The sequence below is a fragment of the Chinchilla lanigera genome, unplaced genomic scaffold (assembly GCF_000276665.1).
Source record: "Chinchilla lanigera isolate Chin_1 unplaced genomic scaffold, ChiLan1.0 scaffold00024, whole genome shotgun sequence".
Taxonomy (NCBI): Eukaryota; Metazoa; Chordata; class Mammalia; order Rodentia; family Chinchillidae; genus Chinchilla; species Chinchilla lanigera.
In genome coordinates, this window is record NW_004955425.1 from 23,042,899 (window position 1) to 23,059,844 (window position 16,946).

At 41.0% G+C, this 16,946-nt stretch overlaps 1 protein-coding gene across 1 annotated transcript in view; it reads left to right on the top strand.

Moving 5' to 3' along the window:
• The window catches only part of Ap3b1 (adaptor-related protein complex 3, beta 1 subunit), a 258,894-nt gene extending 250,283 nt beyond the window's left edge, over positions 1–8,611 (top strand). Inside the window, exon 27 of the mRNA XM_005386022.2 lies at positions 7,881–8,611. Within this exon, the coding sequence (XP_005386079.1) occupies positions 7,881–8,034 (154 nt within the window). The 3' untranslated portion in view covers positions 8,035–8,611. The remainder of the gene's footprint in view (positions 1–7,880) is intronic.
• The last annotated feature ends 8,335 nt before the right edge of the window (positions 8,612–16,946 follow it).

The following is a 16,946-nucleotide window of genomic DNA, read 5'->3' on the forward strand; positions in this document are numbered from 1 at the left end:
AAATGAGAAGGAATGTCATCATCAAAAAGCATTCACTAAGTACCAGTGCAGTGGCACGTGCCTATAATCCCAGCACTTGGTTAGCTGAGGCAGGATTGCAAGTTCAGATCCTACCTGGGCAATTTAGCAAGACCCTGTCTCAAAATAAAGAATAAAACGGATGGCAATGTAGCTCATTGTGAAGGCTTTGGGTTCAAACCCCAATACTGAAAAAAAGTCATCCAATGTCTTCATTTCCTGCATTAGATACTCACATCAAAATATGTAAGGTATACTTTGCATTGTAAAAATCTTAAAGTATATGATTTAAGTCAGTGCTAATAAGCATAAACAAAGCATTACCAAGAGCAGCATTAGAGATAGCATTATACCATTGTATGAATGAACTCCAAAGGGAAAAGGTACATAACTTCCCTTCTACTATCCAAATATGAGAAAGGTCAAGATTTAATGTGACCTAAGGGGAAAGACTAAAGGGACCACCTATGGGAATACAGCAGAAAATTTATTGTCATCCTCTGAGAAAAACCCAATAAGTGTAAAGGACATTCACATTCAACAGTGTAGAAACTGAGAGGGTGCATTTGCTTTTATTACATTGCTTGTCCTCCAATAACAGTGCTTGTGAATAGTACAGTGACCAAAATAGAAAACTAAAAATCTATAGTTCTGAAATATCCAAGGTTTTTCCCTACAGAGAATTCTATGAGAGTTTGTATAGAACTCAGATTCCTGGAACCCACCCCTAAAACTCAACATCTTCCTAAGTCCGCAGTTTGAGGCTACCCTAAGTATCAAGAGTTAGCAATAGCCACATGACACACTTTAAAATGCGTTTTCTTGTGTTTGCACATTTCCTTTTTATACCAGCTAGTATGAAGGGTTATGAATAGGTCAGATGTTGGTTTATCTGGTTTTCTTGGAGTGCTGAGGATTAAACCCTGAATGTTATGAATTGTAAACATGTGCTCTGCTACAGAACTGTACTTCCAGACCTACGTGAGATAACTGACTTCATTGTTTTCTTACTCTCTGTACCAGCAAGATTGTGTATTAATTGGGGAAGTACATTACTGTGGGGTCTGAAGACAGTCTTACACCACAGGTAAAAGTTTGTCTTTAAGCCACCTCAGCCACTTCTCATTTTAACGCATGTAGAGAAATCTGACATTCATGTACAGTACTGCTAGGGAGGACAGTTTCACATTTTGTACTCAGTTTTCCCTTTTATGAACAGAAGATTGACCCTATACGAATGGGGAAACTTCGATATTTGAAAGAAAAGAACACACCTTGTCTCTGCCTTGATTCTATTTGGTTCTTATTCAGTAAGATCCTAGCGCAACTTTCATTACTAACAAATTTAATTCTTATATTCCTTTTTCCCAATGTATCTTACTTAATGGTTGGACTTTTTTTTTTTTTTTTTCTTAATGGTTGGACTTTTATTTACCCTTTACTTTCTGAGTTTGCAAATTTTGGTCATGTACAGCTTGTGATAATGACAGTCTTAGTAAAATAAATGTTTTAGTGTTATCACTTAAGTCCTTAACTATTAAGAAATTCTGGTGGTTTGAATTGAAGAGTGTATCCATGGCAGTATGACAGTAAACTTTTAAATTTATGAATACTTATTGTTTATTTTAGGTAAAATTAAAATCTTGTTATTCAATTAAAGTATAGGTAAAGAACAATTTGTTTCATTCTGAGACTTAGCCTGGCTTTGTTTTCTTATTTAATTTCTTTTCTTTTTTGGTACTGGGGATTGAACTCAGGACCTTGCGCTTGCCATGCAGGCACTTGTGCCACTGAGCTACATCCCGGCCCTCATTCTGAGACTTAAACTCATTCAATGAATTGCTGTTAGGTAAATGTTTAAAGGTTACTAATAGGAGAAATATTGTTATATGTTGTATTTTCTATCCTAAAAGATGTGTGGTACATAACTTCCCTCAGTACCTTCTGGGACCTTTGTCTCACGTTTTGCTAGTGAAAGGGTCACAGTCAGGAGTAGCGTAGTCACTCTTCATGATATCTGTAATGTTTCCCTGTCTTCTGTTCTTAGGTTCATTAACCCTTGGGATACTGTATTTCTTTAGTACAGTAGTCAGTTTCCATTCCTCCGATAAATATATTTGAATTTTGGAGAATTGTGCAAAAAGAATTTAGCTTATCAGACAGTATTCTATATCTTGGTGCACTATTTTATAAGCCCTTAGACTGCTGTCAGCATACATCTTCTGTCCTAAAATAAAATTTTACAGAAACAGATGTTGATGGAAAGATACCAGGCTGAGGTCTTTTCTACAGCATGACAAACTCTTCGGTCTCCGGCACAGCCCAAGAGCTGTGGTGCTCATGTAGTAATCGAGAGTCCTTGCTCGGGCTAGCGGGCGTTCACTAGAGGGCAGCACCGCTTTTGATCTTGCTTTGAGCAGCATTTCACCAAACAACAAATGTAGACCTCTGTTCATTTTCACAGCTAAAACATATTTGGATATTTTGGAAGTAACCAAACTGCATAGCTGGTTTTTACTTTAACATTCTGTGTGAAGTTTAATTTCACCATTTATGAGGTTGTATCCTATAGTGTAGCAGTTATAATAGGAATATGTAACTGTTTTTGTGTAAAGGTAAGGAAAGGTATTCTTCTGGGTTAACAACTTTGTAAGGATTCGAAGAGAATGGAGTCAGAATTTATTTGTTTTACTATCTGGCTTCCTCTTGTTAACCCCCTGCTCACCCTGCAGCCTCTGGGCAGACAGACTGGAAAAGCTCCGAGAGCCCTCAATGCTCCGCGAAGGTGCGCTGTGAGCAGGCGCACTTCCACTGTTTAGCTTTCTTGATTGAAGGGAAATGCATTGCTGGTCTGCTCGGGTAGGAAGTAATTTTTTATACCATCTGTAAGATTAGAATAGAAATTAGTGAGTCCTGAATTACTGTGGTAGTTTATTTTTGGTGGTAACAGTTCTCCTCTAAATGTTAGGGGAAAGCACTATAGCATTATTGGGCATTTTTTTAAATAGGGAAAATTACTTTAAATTCTATAATCACTGGTAAATGTTTTCTATTAATGGGCTTAACTTTAAAATGCAATTTTATAGCCAACGAAAGAGAATTTTTTACAACTTAGAAATTCGCTGCCTGTTTAAAATGTTCTACTGTATTAACTCAAGCTAATGAGGATTTATAATTTTAAATCCTTTGGAAAATAATGCTCCAAATCATCCTGCTTTGGTATTGATGTTTAGGGAGCCTATTCAAACCAGTATTTCCAACATACAATGATTGTGTGACTTCATTACACATTTGTCAACTTCGGACTAATTATTTTTATACAGCGAGGGCAGGGCACTGCATCTTGTGATCGTCTTTCTTACTAATAGGATTCTGTCTGCTTCAGCAGGCAGTAATTGAAGGCTTCATGTACAGAGTAGGAAAAAAAGTTTTAGCCTGAGTAGGCCATTGTCACAGCTTCTGGTAACCAGCAGAACAGAAAGCACAAGAAAATTGAACTCAGAATAGAAAAATCAGAAACCAAGAAGACTATCCAGGAGAAGAAAAAGCATGTCTTCAAGCTGTTGCATTAAGTATAGCAAATCTGATTCTGCATAAGAAATTTTATGTTTGTGAATACTTAGGGATTGTATGCTGCCTCTCACATAAAAATTTTTAAGTTCGTGTTGTGCTATTAACATTTTAATTGTTAAAACGATGGCGCTGTTGGACTTCTTTTCCTGCTGACAAAGAGCACTTACAGTCCACAGCCAATTTCTCAAAAATCTAAAAACTATTATAGGTAACGTGTGTCCAAATGCATTGTTATTTGACCAGTTTCACAATTCTGACAGTAGTTAGGAGTAACTTTTTAAGAAGAGTGAAACATTTTTTGCCTTAGCTGTTACAACTGATTCTTTTTCTTAAATCTTAAGAATTAAACAAAGATTGTCATTTGCTGGAGATGAGACAAAAAGACATTTAGTAAGACAAAATACAGATATATCCAAACACTTTTACCTTCTCAGCTGGTGATTATAAACAGTGAACGCTTAGTGGTAGAGTGAAATGAAAATTATGAAAAATATCCTGATGGTATCCTTTTAATAATGTGGAATCCGTCGCACATAGGCAATACATCTTTAACTGTCACCCACTTATTTGTTCTCATTTGTGGTGTTACTAGTTTTTGAGGTTGATTGGTCTCCAAGTCGTCTCTCCCTGTATTACAGCTCCATTCAGAAAGGTTGAATATCTTTCATTGCTGGTGATTTTTGAGGGATTGAGTAGAGGATATTTAAAATTACATGAATCTTTAGGGACAGGAATTAAAAATACAACAAAGAATCAAGTCTAGATGCTTTGAATCACAGAACAGTAGAAAGCAAAGCACATAGTTTGTTTCTGTTTTTTGTTTTTTTTTTTACAGTTTTTATTATAACACAGATGTGTCCGGCTTGCAGACCACAGCTTGTCCATGCCTGGTAGAGGACTTAAAAGTTACAAATGATAGGAAATCCTCAATACTTCATTAAATTATAGGACAATATGTTTATTTTGTTCTTCTCTCTATTATTTTTTCCATAGCTTTTTTGTGTTTGTTTTTTTAATTAGATTTTATTGGTACATTTTAGTTATATTTATAACGATCACATTCATCATAGAAGCACAAAGCTTTTTAAGGGAAAGATTTTCTGAACATATTAGATTGTATGCATATTAGACAAATACGAAAAGCCTTTACTTGTTGCCTGATAGGAAGTGTTAAGGGTATTTTTGTACATATGAAGGATCTGCCTGTGACCTGGAATCAGAATACCTGAGCTCAGAATGCTGCCTACCTTCCCTGGCTCTGTGTCCCTGAGCAGTGCCTCAGCTTCTCTGGGCCTCCTTGCCTTGCCCCTCGCAGGGACCTACCTGCCCACAGAGCCAGAGGGAATGTGAATGGACCACTCAGAACTCAGCACCACACACATAGCAAGCAGTTAGTAAGCTGTGGCTGCTATTATCATTGATGAAAAAATTCTCATGCCTGCAGAAGATTTATGGCATGGTGCGGTTTTGGTTCAAGGCCAAGCACGGAGGATCTGTGTCACCCATGAAATTTAGTGTATAACCAGTGTTTCTTACATTCAAAAACAACCTATTACTAATTCTTTCCTTAACTGTCAACAAAGTGTATGTCAGAACCCGGGCCATTCAGATGCACAGTGATTAATGACTTCACGGGAGTGGCTTTTGCTTTCCACGGACTAAAACAAAACAGTTGTAATCATGCTGTGTTCCAATTAAATGCGTCCTTTTGGAGCTGTGAATTGAGAACATTGGGACATCTGATCTGTCTCCACATGTGCACCCACCAGAGCACAGCCCTCATGCCAAGGCAGCATCCACACCAGCTAGCAGAGTCTTGCTAGACCGATTCGCTTAGCATGTTTCCTCTCCAGGGTAAGCAACTGCCTCTTCCCTTTCGCACCCCTGTTCTTTATAGCACTAGAGCTGTATGGTCATAGGATTTCAGAAACACATGGGAGACATTGCTTATTATTCTGACACTAAAATTGACATTTGTCTTTGCCAAGTTTGTAGGACTGTAGCAGTGACTTTTAAAGTTTTTAATAAAAAGAGAGAAAATGTACCTTGGGTCTGTACAACCCTGAAATTCAAGCAACAGTGCTTTTGTGTTCCCATTCAGCCTTAATCTCCTTTCCTTTGGTTCCAAAGCACACGTTAAGTAAATAAAAGAACTAATAAGACTGCTGTTTACATAATTATACCCTGTCAGAAATAGGGACCTCTGCAGACGTATTTGTTGAATGAATTACAGGTGTGATGACCAAAGCTGTGGGAACAGTTGCATAAATGAATTGGAATATAACACTACCTTGTATCCTTTGGTGACATACTTGAACCAAATGTAGACACAGCACTCTTCTAGGAATCGTAAGAACCTTAAAATTTTAGACAAAAGAAATGCATAAACTTGAAAGAGGTGATAGAAGAGGTTCACTTGGGGCTAGAAATCTTTGTGTTCTCTCAAAGATGATATTGAGCTACCAAGTTTAGTTCTGAATCTCTTGTGTGTAGGTCCAAAAGCAGGTAGAGATGTGAGAGCTTTAGAAAAACCTTTTTAAAAATATCAGGGCACGTTATAGTCCTAGACTGGTTACCTACAATTGCTTCTCCCGGCAGGAGAACTGTTCCGTCAGAGTCCTTGTGAGTTTTCAGCATGTTGGAAGAAAGAACACAAAGTAAATGAGCAGATAGTCTGCCAGTGCACTTTGCCAACAACGCGTCAGCAGACATTTCAAAGTAACTTCATAGTGTTGTTAATATTTTCAGTTTAGTAAGGGTAGCATATTTGTTTTGCTTTTGATGCATTATTCTAATTATTATTGGAAAATTGATTTTCATGATTCTATTTAGGCCCAAAAATGCCTTGTTAGATTTCGAAAAATGAATTTAAGATATTGGTGTCATTTGTTAAAAAAAACTCAGAAATTACTTTTCATTTAAAGAGAATCTGCTTCCTGCTTAAGTGGCTAATAATTAAGTTGGGAGTGAAGATTTTCTGAGTGTCTCTGATAAACTCCCTCTTTTATGTTGATGATAATTAAACAGATCTCTGAGGACAGCGTGGCTCAGTGCAGGGCCCATGCTAATTGTCTGACATGAGACACTGACCAGTTGGTTTGCTCTTGAATTGTCCGCAGCGTGCTGTCAGCGCGGCCGTTTTATTTTTATGTATTGTGAGCTGTTGTCAGGGCTAACTGGGTGCCATTGTGGCTGAAGATGTTGCGCAAATTGAGGCAGATGGCTCAGATTCAGACACGTGTCACACAGAAAGGGGAAAGGGGATTGGCCCCGCAAAGTGGGGTCACAGCAGGTCACAGACCTGCTCTACACTTGTTAGTGTTTTCAAAAGCTCATGGGCAGCAACTTTGTTTTTCTCCAGTCATCCCTGCAATCAGACTCCCTCCCCACAAACTGTGGACCGTGCTCCGTGTGGCAAATGCAGGCCTGGGAGGCCCCGTCCCCGTCCCTGTCCCCAGTGTGTCTGGGGCTCCACTGTGCAGGCAGAATGAGTTAGCAGGATTGGCAGAAGTTCATTGTGCCTCCGACGGCTTTTCAGTCAATTGCAGTGCTTAAAAGGCTAGTTTTGCTTTTAATTCCATGTAATTAGTAGGTTCTTCATGTCTTGGAATTTAGTAATAGAGCATTAGACCTCAGGTTTCCTCTTTTATATTCTAAAGCAGAAGGGAAGATCTAATGTTCTAAACATTGAAAGAGAGGGCGCAAGACGGAGGGAAGTGTGAGGTTGCACTTGGCTGTCACGTGGTTTGGTTTCGTGTCATCATTAATAGTGGAGATTGAATTTGAATATTCTTCCATGAGTGAATTCATTGAGCTTAGTAAGAATTTTATAATGTACATAAAATTATCTAACTTCTTGCATAATCATTTTCAGATATGAGGAATTAAAATTTCAAGCTCTTTTCTTAGCATGCCTTAAAAATAAAAATATACTTCTTACTTTAAATGGCCCTGTGGATGTTGAAATGTTAAATATCAAACGAATGCTTCCCAAGTACATCATAATGGAGAATTATCCATGTGTATTTGTCATTCCAGCAAGTAAATAACATAGACTTCCTTTTCTTATTCTGGTTTTTAAATGCACTAAAATTACCTGCCTGTGGTAAACATGGGCTGGACAGTATTGATTTTTTCAGAAGAATGCCTGGCTTTGGGTTTTTGGCAGTAGGGAACCTACAATAAATTATTTTGCCTGAGAAAAAAAGAGTTATTTTAAACCTATTTGAATTTATGCAGTCTCTCTTTTTTCCCCTCTCATGATAACAGGTCTCTTTTTTTCCTTCCAGGTTTGCGGCTAAAACTGTGCACAGTGGGTCACTGATGCTAGTCACAGTGGAACTGAAGGAAGGCTCCACAGCCCAGCTTATCATAAACACTGAGAAAACCGTGATTGGTTCTGTTCTGCTGCGGGAGCTGAAGCCTGTCCTGTCCCAGGGGTAACCTGCTTACATCTGGACTTCAGAATCTGGCACACAACAAAAGTGCCTGGCATCCACTGCTGCTGCCTTTCATTTATAATAATAGCCCTTCCATCTGGCAGTGGGGGAAGAACACACTCTTGACATTCTTGTCTCCTGCTTTAGAATGCTGGTGTGTATCCATCGTGTATGCAGCGCTTTCCCCCTTTTCGCTTTGCTAACCAAAGAACATATATTTTACTGTCAGTTCTTTTAACTCTTGAATCCATGTGGCATTTTCTCTGTCCTATTTCTTTTGGCCTCATCTTCCTCCTCTTTTTTCAACAATGATAGACATAAATCGGATATTTAAAGTGCATTGGAAATCATCTTCCCTTCAGCAGGGAATTTTGCCAGAATTAGCAAAAAAATCATCTAAATGGTCTTTCAGCTTGGTATATGAAAATGAGACAGCATACTTCTTACAATTAAATGCAAAAACATGGGCTCTGCAAAATTTTGTTCTTTGAAATTCCTGGTATTTGTGATTGGTTATTGACAACTGTCCTTAAGAAATTATCCTGACATAATAAGATAAATAAATTGGTATATGAATAGCATTTGTGTTTGCATTTTTAATGAGACTATTTATCATCCTGAAATTCATATGCTGAGCTTTCTTTATTCTAAAATAAATATGGTGAATATGAGTGTTAAATTAGCCAGAGAAATAATAGGTTTTAGTTAGTCAAAGCAAAACCATCTTTATACCAGATGAATTTTCTATTTGTGTTGCAGGGTAGATTTCCAAGAGAGGGCCTAGTGTGTTTAATAACAACAATAAAAACCTTCATGTTATAAAATATCTATACACTTTTAATCTGTTACTGGGGTATGATTATAATACCTGTTACACCTGCTCAATAAACTCTGAATTTTTTTCTTTACTAATCTTGGTGCTCAGCTATGATAAAAGCTAGCTAGTGCATAATTTTAGAAATTTGAAAAGTACTTATGTGATCAACATATTAACCTCTTTCCCTCGCATGTTTATTTTATTTGCTAACTTAGTCAAGTTAGTTTTTAATGAAGATTATTCTATAATCAGAAAACTTTTCTAACACCTTTATGCCTTTTTAATACCAGGTGAAATTTTATTTATCTTTCTGACAGAAAGTAATGGGCTGTGAGGACAGTCCGTTCCCTTTGCTGAGAGCCATGTAAATAACGGCTGGTTTGCATCAGTGTAGTTCAGCTTGAGACCTGGTCTCCCAGGGTTGCCAGGCCGACCTGACTGTCCTGGGCCCAAGCAGTCCTTTTTGCCGCAACCTCCCATGCAGCTGAGATTTTAGGAACATGCCACAGTTCCTGTCTACAATAATTTTTTAAGTAAAAAGGAAGATAATAAACATCAAAAACATTATAGATTGTAAACAAAAGTAAAAAATGCCAAACATTCTTGGAACATACATATTAAGGAGAGCAAAAGAGACTGGAAAATTTAAGTTTTTAAGCTTGAAAACAGCAAGAGTAAACAAGACTGTGAAATGTTTCTGCTCCCGCAGCGTAGGGCTGAGTCTGAAGAAAGTGCAGTCACGTGCCATCCAGCAGCGTTCTGTCCGCAGTGGGCCGCCTGCACGGCGGTGGTCTCGCGATGTTCAGAGAGTTGTGGAATCGCCGTGTTTCCGCGTCACTAAGCAACGCATGACTCTAGCTGTAGAAGCCGCATGCACTCATGCTGGAGCCTTCCTCATATGCTGTGCTCATACTGACACCCAGAAGGACCTCTCTTACCGTGGCCCATTGGCTTCTTCATTATTAGTCCTAGGCCTTGGCAGTTTGGAACTCTGGCCTTTTAAAAATATATGTATTAGTATATACTTGTGATACATAATGAATATATTCATCGTGGGATATTAGTACATATACATGTTACATCTTTTTGTTGGTGGTGATGGTGGTTTTTTGAGACAAGGTCTCCCTATTTAGTGCAGACAGGCCTTGAACTCACTATGTAGCCCAGGCTGACCTTGAACTTTGGATCCACCTGCCACAGCCTCCCAAGTGCTGGGATTACAGGCATGTGCCACCATATCTGACACATACTACATCTTGAACTTTGGAGTTTTAGATAACCTTTCCAGCCAGGCATGGTGGCATATGCCTGTAATCCCAGCTATTCCAAAGGCTTAGGCAAGAGAACCACAAGTTCAAACACCACCCCAGCACCTCACCACCTAGCAAGCTCCTGTCTCAAAATAAAAAGGACCAGGGACATAGCTCAGTGCAGAAGCTCTGGGTTCAGTGATCAGTACCAAAACGAAGAAACGTTGCACAGAGCTGGGCAGACCGTTTTCTGACAAAAAGTATACTTACTGCTGTCATCAAGCAGGGAAAAGTACATGTTACCACGTAGAAAGGTTTTTACTTTCCTTAAATGAGGCCACTCGTCTTTGAAAATAGGTCATACATTTGTATTTTCCTAAACTAAGAAGATTTCAGTGGGTCATTTCTTTTGAGTAATTTATAGCTGCCAACTTCTAGATTTAAAATCTATTAAATCAACAGTAGTAGTTAGTGGTAGGTGCCAGCTGAAATTGTTTTAATATTAGTAGCTTAGTATCATTAAAATATTTCTCAAATAAAATCAGAGAAATGACCAGAGTTCCACGTTTAAGGTTTGGTCTTGTCTTGTCTTTGTTTGATACAGATTCAGAGTTCCTCACCTCGTATTTCCTTAACTTTATCATAATCATGATCATCTTTAAATTGTTCCATTGAGTCGAGTTAGTCAGTGTTGAATTCTTAATTCTCACTATATTTTTTCATTTTAATGTTCACTTAATGGGACATTTTATGTACACCAATCTTGAAGAATTGCTGTCATATTTTACAATATACTTGCTTTATTTATAGGAACAGAATTTTTTAATACTAAAGGAAGAGTAACAATGAATTTCTCAGATTAAAATACTGTGTACTTTCCCTTCCTAATAACTTTGCAAATATGAATACTTACAAAGTTTGCCTTTATAATTTGTGTTTCTATTGTAAAGAATTTAAATGTTCTATTAGAGGATAAGAATCCAAAAAGATGAAATAATATAAACAGAGATTTTTTTAAAAATTGGACCAACTAAGGGGAAACCTCTAATCTTTCCCCCACTTTGTTCCCTGTCATTTCTCTCATCTTGTAGGGAACTTTGTTTAGAGGAAAAAAATAGTCTCCACAGAATAAGAGGGGTGAAAAAGCCTTATAAAATTAACAAGTCTTAATGTTCTCTTTTCTGCTTAAAAACTGCAGTGAGTGTTGCCGGGGATGTGGCCAAATACCGGGTAATGCTCCACACCCTACCCAAATCTCAGAGGCATCGGCAGTGCAGCACTAGTGGTGCGCATGTTGGTAGGTTAACGTGCTCTTGTTTGCAGAGTTTTCACTGACATAACTAACAAGGGCTTACTTTTTCCACACTCCTGTTTCTTCCAGTACCGAGTCACGCTGTTTTCTGCAGTCAGCCCCAGAGGTCTCAGCACCCCACCTCCCCACAGGCAACAACCAGACAAGTCCGGTGGCGTCCGCGCTGCTTCTGTCCTTCCCTCAGCTGTAGGTCCTTTAATTGGATGACAGTTACTTTCTGACTGTACTTGTTTCTGCAAATCCTTTTTCCTTCCCTCTGCCTTCTAACTCGACCCTTTGCCTCAAGGGAAGTTTTCCTGCTCATTTTCATTTCTAAGATTCTGGAGGAATAAAAAAAATCAAGGCTATCACACTTATAACAGTGTTAGTTAGAATCTTAGATGGATGGAAATTTGGATGAATGGAAAATTCCACCCCTGGATGGATCAGAAGCTTCTTTTATGAATCTTCACAGAGTCTTGGGCCAGGGATATAGCTCAGCAGCACAGTGACTGCCTGGCAAGCGCAAGGTCCTGAATTGGATTCCCGGTACAACAAAACCCCCAAAGTTTCCATCTCCTTTCTCCCTGACACATAGTATTACTAACTCAGTGCTTTCTTTCTGTGTTGAAAATATTACTTTTTTTTCTTTCAACTCTGCACTGGAGCAAGGAGAATATTAATTATAATCTGACCTGGGAAATGAGCTGTTTTTCTCAGGGCAAATTTTTAAATTCCACATGGTACCTTGACCAGCAGACTGGGAATGTAGCTCTTCACAGCCTGAAGTGGCTGTTGAGAAACACCGTGAGGCAGTGCCTGGTTGCCGCACAGCACGTGTCACTAGGTACAGGGCCAGAAGTGACCAGTGAACTGGAGTCCTGAAAGGAGAGTGTCATCTCTGGGAGAAGAGCCAGTTTCCAGGAGCGGGGAAGGGCAGTAACACTGTTCTCAGCTGAGGCTGTCCCTGGAAGTCTCTCAAGTACCTTGGTACAGAGAGCAGTGCTGGCCACACGCACCTGTTCTTGCCCCGTTTTGCCACTGTGCCCTCCCAGTCTTCCCCAGCGCCCATCCCGAGGGCCTGCGGGGGCCCAGAGGAGCATGGGTGCAAGGCCGAAGCCAAGCTTTGGGGCCAGTGGGCTAGAGAACAGAGAACCCAGCCCTCGGGTTTTTATTCTTCTACTTGGAAGCCGATGGTAGATAGTTCCTTGGGGATTTTAATTAGTTCCTAAGCCTTGAAGGTTGTAAAATGAGTCTTTTCAGGCTTACAGTCAAAGTAACTAAATAATATTAAATTCCATTAGTGTCTGTTTACAGGATAAATGATTATGACGAGGGGATTGCAGATTCCAGTCTTCTCGCCTTGTATTGTCTTTCTGTGGAGCCAATTTTATGTCCCTAGTCACTTGTATATATAGTACCTAGCCAACTCTGTGAACGTATGCCCTGCAGGTCTCAGACCCTTGGAACTCACATGTGGAATTGTTACAGCTGATTCAGACTTGTCTCTAATGACAACACTGGTTCCTCTCTACAGTTAACCTTGAGGGACAAAAACTTCCAAGGTTTAAATCTAGAAAAATCTTTATTTTGACCAGTAGGTAACATTTCCAATGGGTCATTCAGGCTGGAGATTGCAGAGCCTATGCAGCTTTTAGAGGAAGCAGGAAACCTTACCTCCTCCACCCTGCTCCTTGCCCGACCTGGCTGGGAGGGCTGAGAGAGGCTGAGTGGGAAGGTATCACAAACCTGGGAGTAGCTTTCTCAGATTGTCCCCAGCCAGGACTCTGGGTTTCCTTGCTAGAGGACCGTCTTCCCACCTCCATGTAAGAACCACTCTTTTTTGGGGGGGGGGCTTGCGGGGAGGCAGTGTGAAGAATTGAGGACACTTGTTTTGTTCAGCCACCTGTGTGGGTAACAGGAAGGAATTGTTAAGACTATTAATGTTCCCACCAAAAGTTAAATTTTGCCTTGGCAGAGTAGTTAAGAAAGCTTGAACAAAGGTCGATGCCTTTGCCTAAACCTAAACCCCACCTGTAGCGAATTCATTTTGTGATGCTTACTCTGCTTAGACAGTGAACTATGCGAGGCATCAGGCGTGGCAGCCAGAGTGAGGCCTGAACCCAAACATTCTGCCAGGCAGGTAGAAGTTTGGGCAAGACCATATATCCTCCCAATTTCAGTTTGAGTTTCGAGCCGGAGAATTTGAATCCAGGGTAAAAGCACCTCCTGGTGGCATCACAGAGAAACCCTCGCCACCCAAGGGCACCCTTTCCATGACCCCAGAGTGTTCATTTTCCCTGGGCCTCATCAAAACCATAGGGCCTGCATAAACACACCTTGTAAACAAAGTTAGGGACAGCGCAGTTTTCTAATTGAAAGTAATCATGATTTCTGGGCTGTGGCATAATTACCTAAAAAAAATGTTATTTGATGATTAAGATTCTGGAGTGAATTGTGTTCTTTGGGCTCTCGCACCGTTCCTCCATCAGGGACTTGGTTTCAGCGGCATGCAGCTGCTGGAGTTGATTTACAGTGCTGCGGCTGTGGCTGGTCATAAATAAATCCTCTTATATAGTTGTTATGAACACCTGTTAGATCATCTGTCAGCAAAGCGCTGTTCACATTTATCATGGTGCGGTAGTTATTCTACCCCAATCCATTTCCAACTGACTCAGCCGCCATCGCCGGGTTACCATTACCACACCATAATCGCTCGTTCCCACTCCACGTTACAACTTGCAGATAAAAGATTTCACTACTTGGCCAAATTTCATAAATAAAGGAGCAGTTCAGTGCAGTAAAAGTTTATTTTTGTCATCATTTGTCACCCCATTATTCTATAAATCAAATGGAATAGCGCTCTTGCGAGCTCAGGCGTTGCTGTCAGCCTTAGGCATGGAAATGGTCCGTTTCTTCCTTTTAGATGAGATGACATGTCTTTCAGACTTAACCGGCTTATGGCTTTGTTTCACCCATTTTATTTTATTACCCCTTCGGAAAAATCCTTGGGGAACAGAAAGACTTAAGGAGTGAAATGGAAACAGAAAACAGAGGCTGGCATGCTGCTTAGCTGAGTGATCTGTGTTTCCCCTACCTCCAGTCGCTAGAAACTTGACCGGCACCCCACTCAGACATCGCATCCTTCACTAAGGATGCTTTTCATAAACTTGCAAGAGGGTTACAGTTTCCATTTTGGAAAGGCCATTACAATATGGAGTTGCAGATAATGAAATATCTGATGTATATCCCAGGAGATCCTGTCTATTTGACAGGCTTTATGCAAAGAAAAGACTAACTGGTTTCTTTCCTAAAATACATTCTAATGGTTCTGAGCTCTGAAAAGGAATGGTCATCCCCAGAGAGTGTCCTGTCCCTGGAGGGTTGTGGGCTGTGGAGCTCCGGAGGAAGAGTCAAGATTTATTAGCAAGCCACAGACTGTCTCAGGCATGAGTCTTGGAGGAGAGCAATGTCCCTTGGTTAAGAGGGAGAGGACAGAAAAAGCTAAAGGGATGGGGTCATAGAAAAGGGTTTATAGTTGATATTACACTTCTGAGTTGGTTCTAATTCAAGTTACATTCTTCATAGTCATTATGTAGCTCATAAATTCAATAAAGTGTTTTACTATTACTATAAAAATGACAGGAGGGGGGTTTTATGTTGTAAGTTTCGTTAGTTGCTCTTCCTGTTTTATGTTGAAGTTCTCAGGCCATTATGTCATTAAACTCCTTGGAGTCTGAAGGGCTCAGGGCCCCCACTCTCCTTTAGCACGCTTGACCAGGGCAAATGCTGGCCCAGGCTGGGGCAGGTCACCAGACATAGAGCCAGTGGCTGTGGGGCCAGGAGGGCGAGGCTGTTCGTGGCTATTGTTTCATGAGAAGTAGGAGTGGAAAGGCGGAAAGGTCTGGGTGGGAGGAGGCTTTAGGCAGTCTGCTCCAGCTGTAAGAATCACCCTAGACAGAGTCCTTCACTCAGGAGGGGAAGAGGGCCTGCTGGCTAACGTGTGCTCAGCTCCAGCTCTGAGGACCCAGAAACGGTAGATTGGTCTTGGCCTCAGACTCCTTGCTAACTTGTTCACCTTCTCATAGTCCTGAGCCCCCGATAAAGTTCTAAGTAAATTCAGGGTTGAAGCCTTAGGGCTTTGGGAAAGGAAGCATCACTCTTGCTGTTTCCTTCAAATCCAGAGAAGCAAGGGGCATTTCTGCTCTAGGAAACTGGGCTCTGTCCAGATGTTTGTTTTGAACAGAATATCCACATGGAAACAGCAACTACTAATTCTCCGGCCAGAGTGCATCAGGGCCTTAATCTAAAGCCTCCCATCCATCCAGCTGTCTGGCATTTGCTATTATAGGGCACCCACAGAGAAATGAGGCTGTGGCTTTATCACTGCACCCGGGGTGACAACTTGATTTTCTGCTTTCACCGCAGGCAGCAGCAGCCCAACATGATGGGGCTGTTAATTTGTGCATTTCATGGTGTCTGTCAGGGGGGCCAGGAGAGGAGGGCTTCGGGGGGAAGGGAATGGAGCATGTCCCAGCCTCGGAAGCACCTGTCTGCATTGACGGCACAGAGCACTTCTTATTAGCGTGCAGGTCTCTAAATGCAGCCGGGGGATGACAGCCTGGCATCCCAGCACCCACACACTGTGACAGGCGCCGGCAGCCGGTCCCATTGTTTGCCCTTGATGAGCATGTCATTAATGGAAATGGAAGAAAGTGAGGGCCACATCAGTATTCAAATAGCCTCTATTCTCTCTGCCAGTCACCCGGCTGGCTCAGCCTGCTGCGCATTTCCTTCTGCGAGCTCCTCTTAGACTTTTTTAAAAACAGATTTATTCCCATTGCGTACAAATCCTTTCCATGTTGTTCCTGGTTTTTTCCAATCCTGTGTTTACACCCACCTCTTTAAACTGGATTTAGCTAGATCAAAGGAGACCTGGGTTGTTTCGATTGCAAAGGTTTAATTAGCAAGTATGTGCTGTTTGCCGCCAGAATACAAGCTGCCTCTTCCAGAAGCTCTGTGCCTCCTGAGTCCTGCGCGTCCTCTGGGAAGGTGCTGGCCCCTTGGTGCCTCTCTTAGCAATGACAGATAGTGCAAGGGAGCCTGAAGGTAGAGAATACGGCTTCTCCAAGCATGGCTTGCATGAAAAACAGTGGTTCCCTTTCTCAAGCATAGGAAATGAAAACCAAGTTAAGGAAAGCAGCCAGTGGTGCACTTTGGTTCCAGAGAGCTGTGTCTCACACATAGTTATTTATAGCCTAGCAGAGAGTGACTGGATCCTAAATACATGTTTCCGTCTTTCAGACCCTGTGTTGGTCTGTTTGCTTAATAATGTAATTAGTGCTCAGAGGGAGAATATTGATGCTGCTGCCAGCAGCCATTGCTCTCCCGTGCGTTTCCAAACTGTGCCTGCGGCCCACTTGGCTGTGCGTCACCTGGTTTGGTAGCTCACCAAGTGTCACCCACATGAGACTCCTCCTACCAGACGCGTGCCTCCACACTCCCACACTGTCGCACCCCACGTGGAGGGCACACATCTTCTATGCTCAGGAGGAATG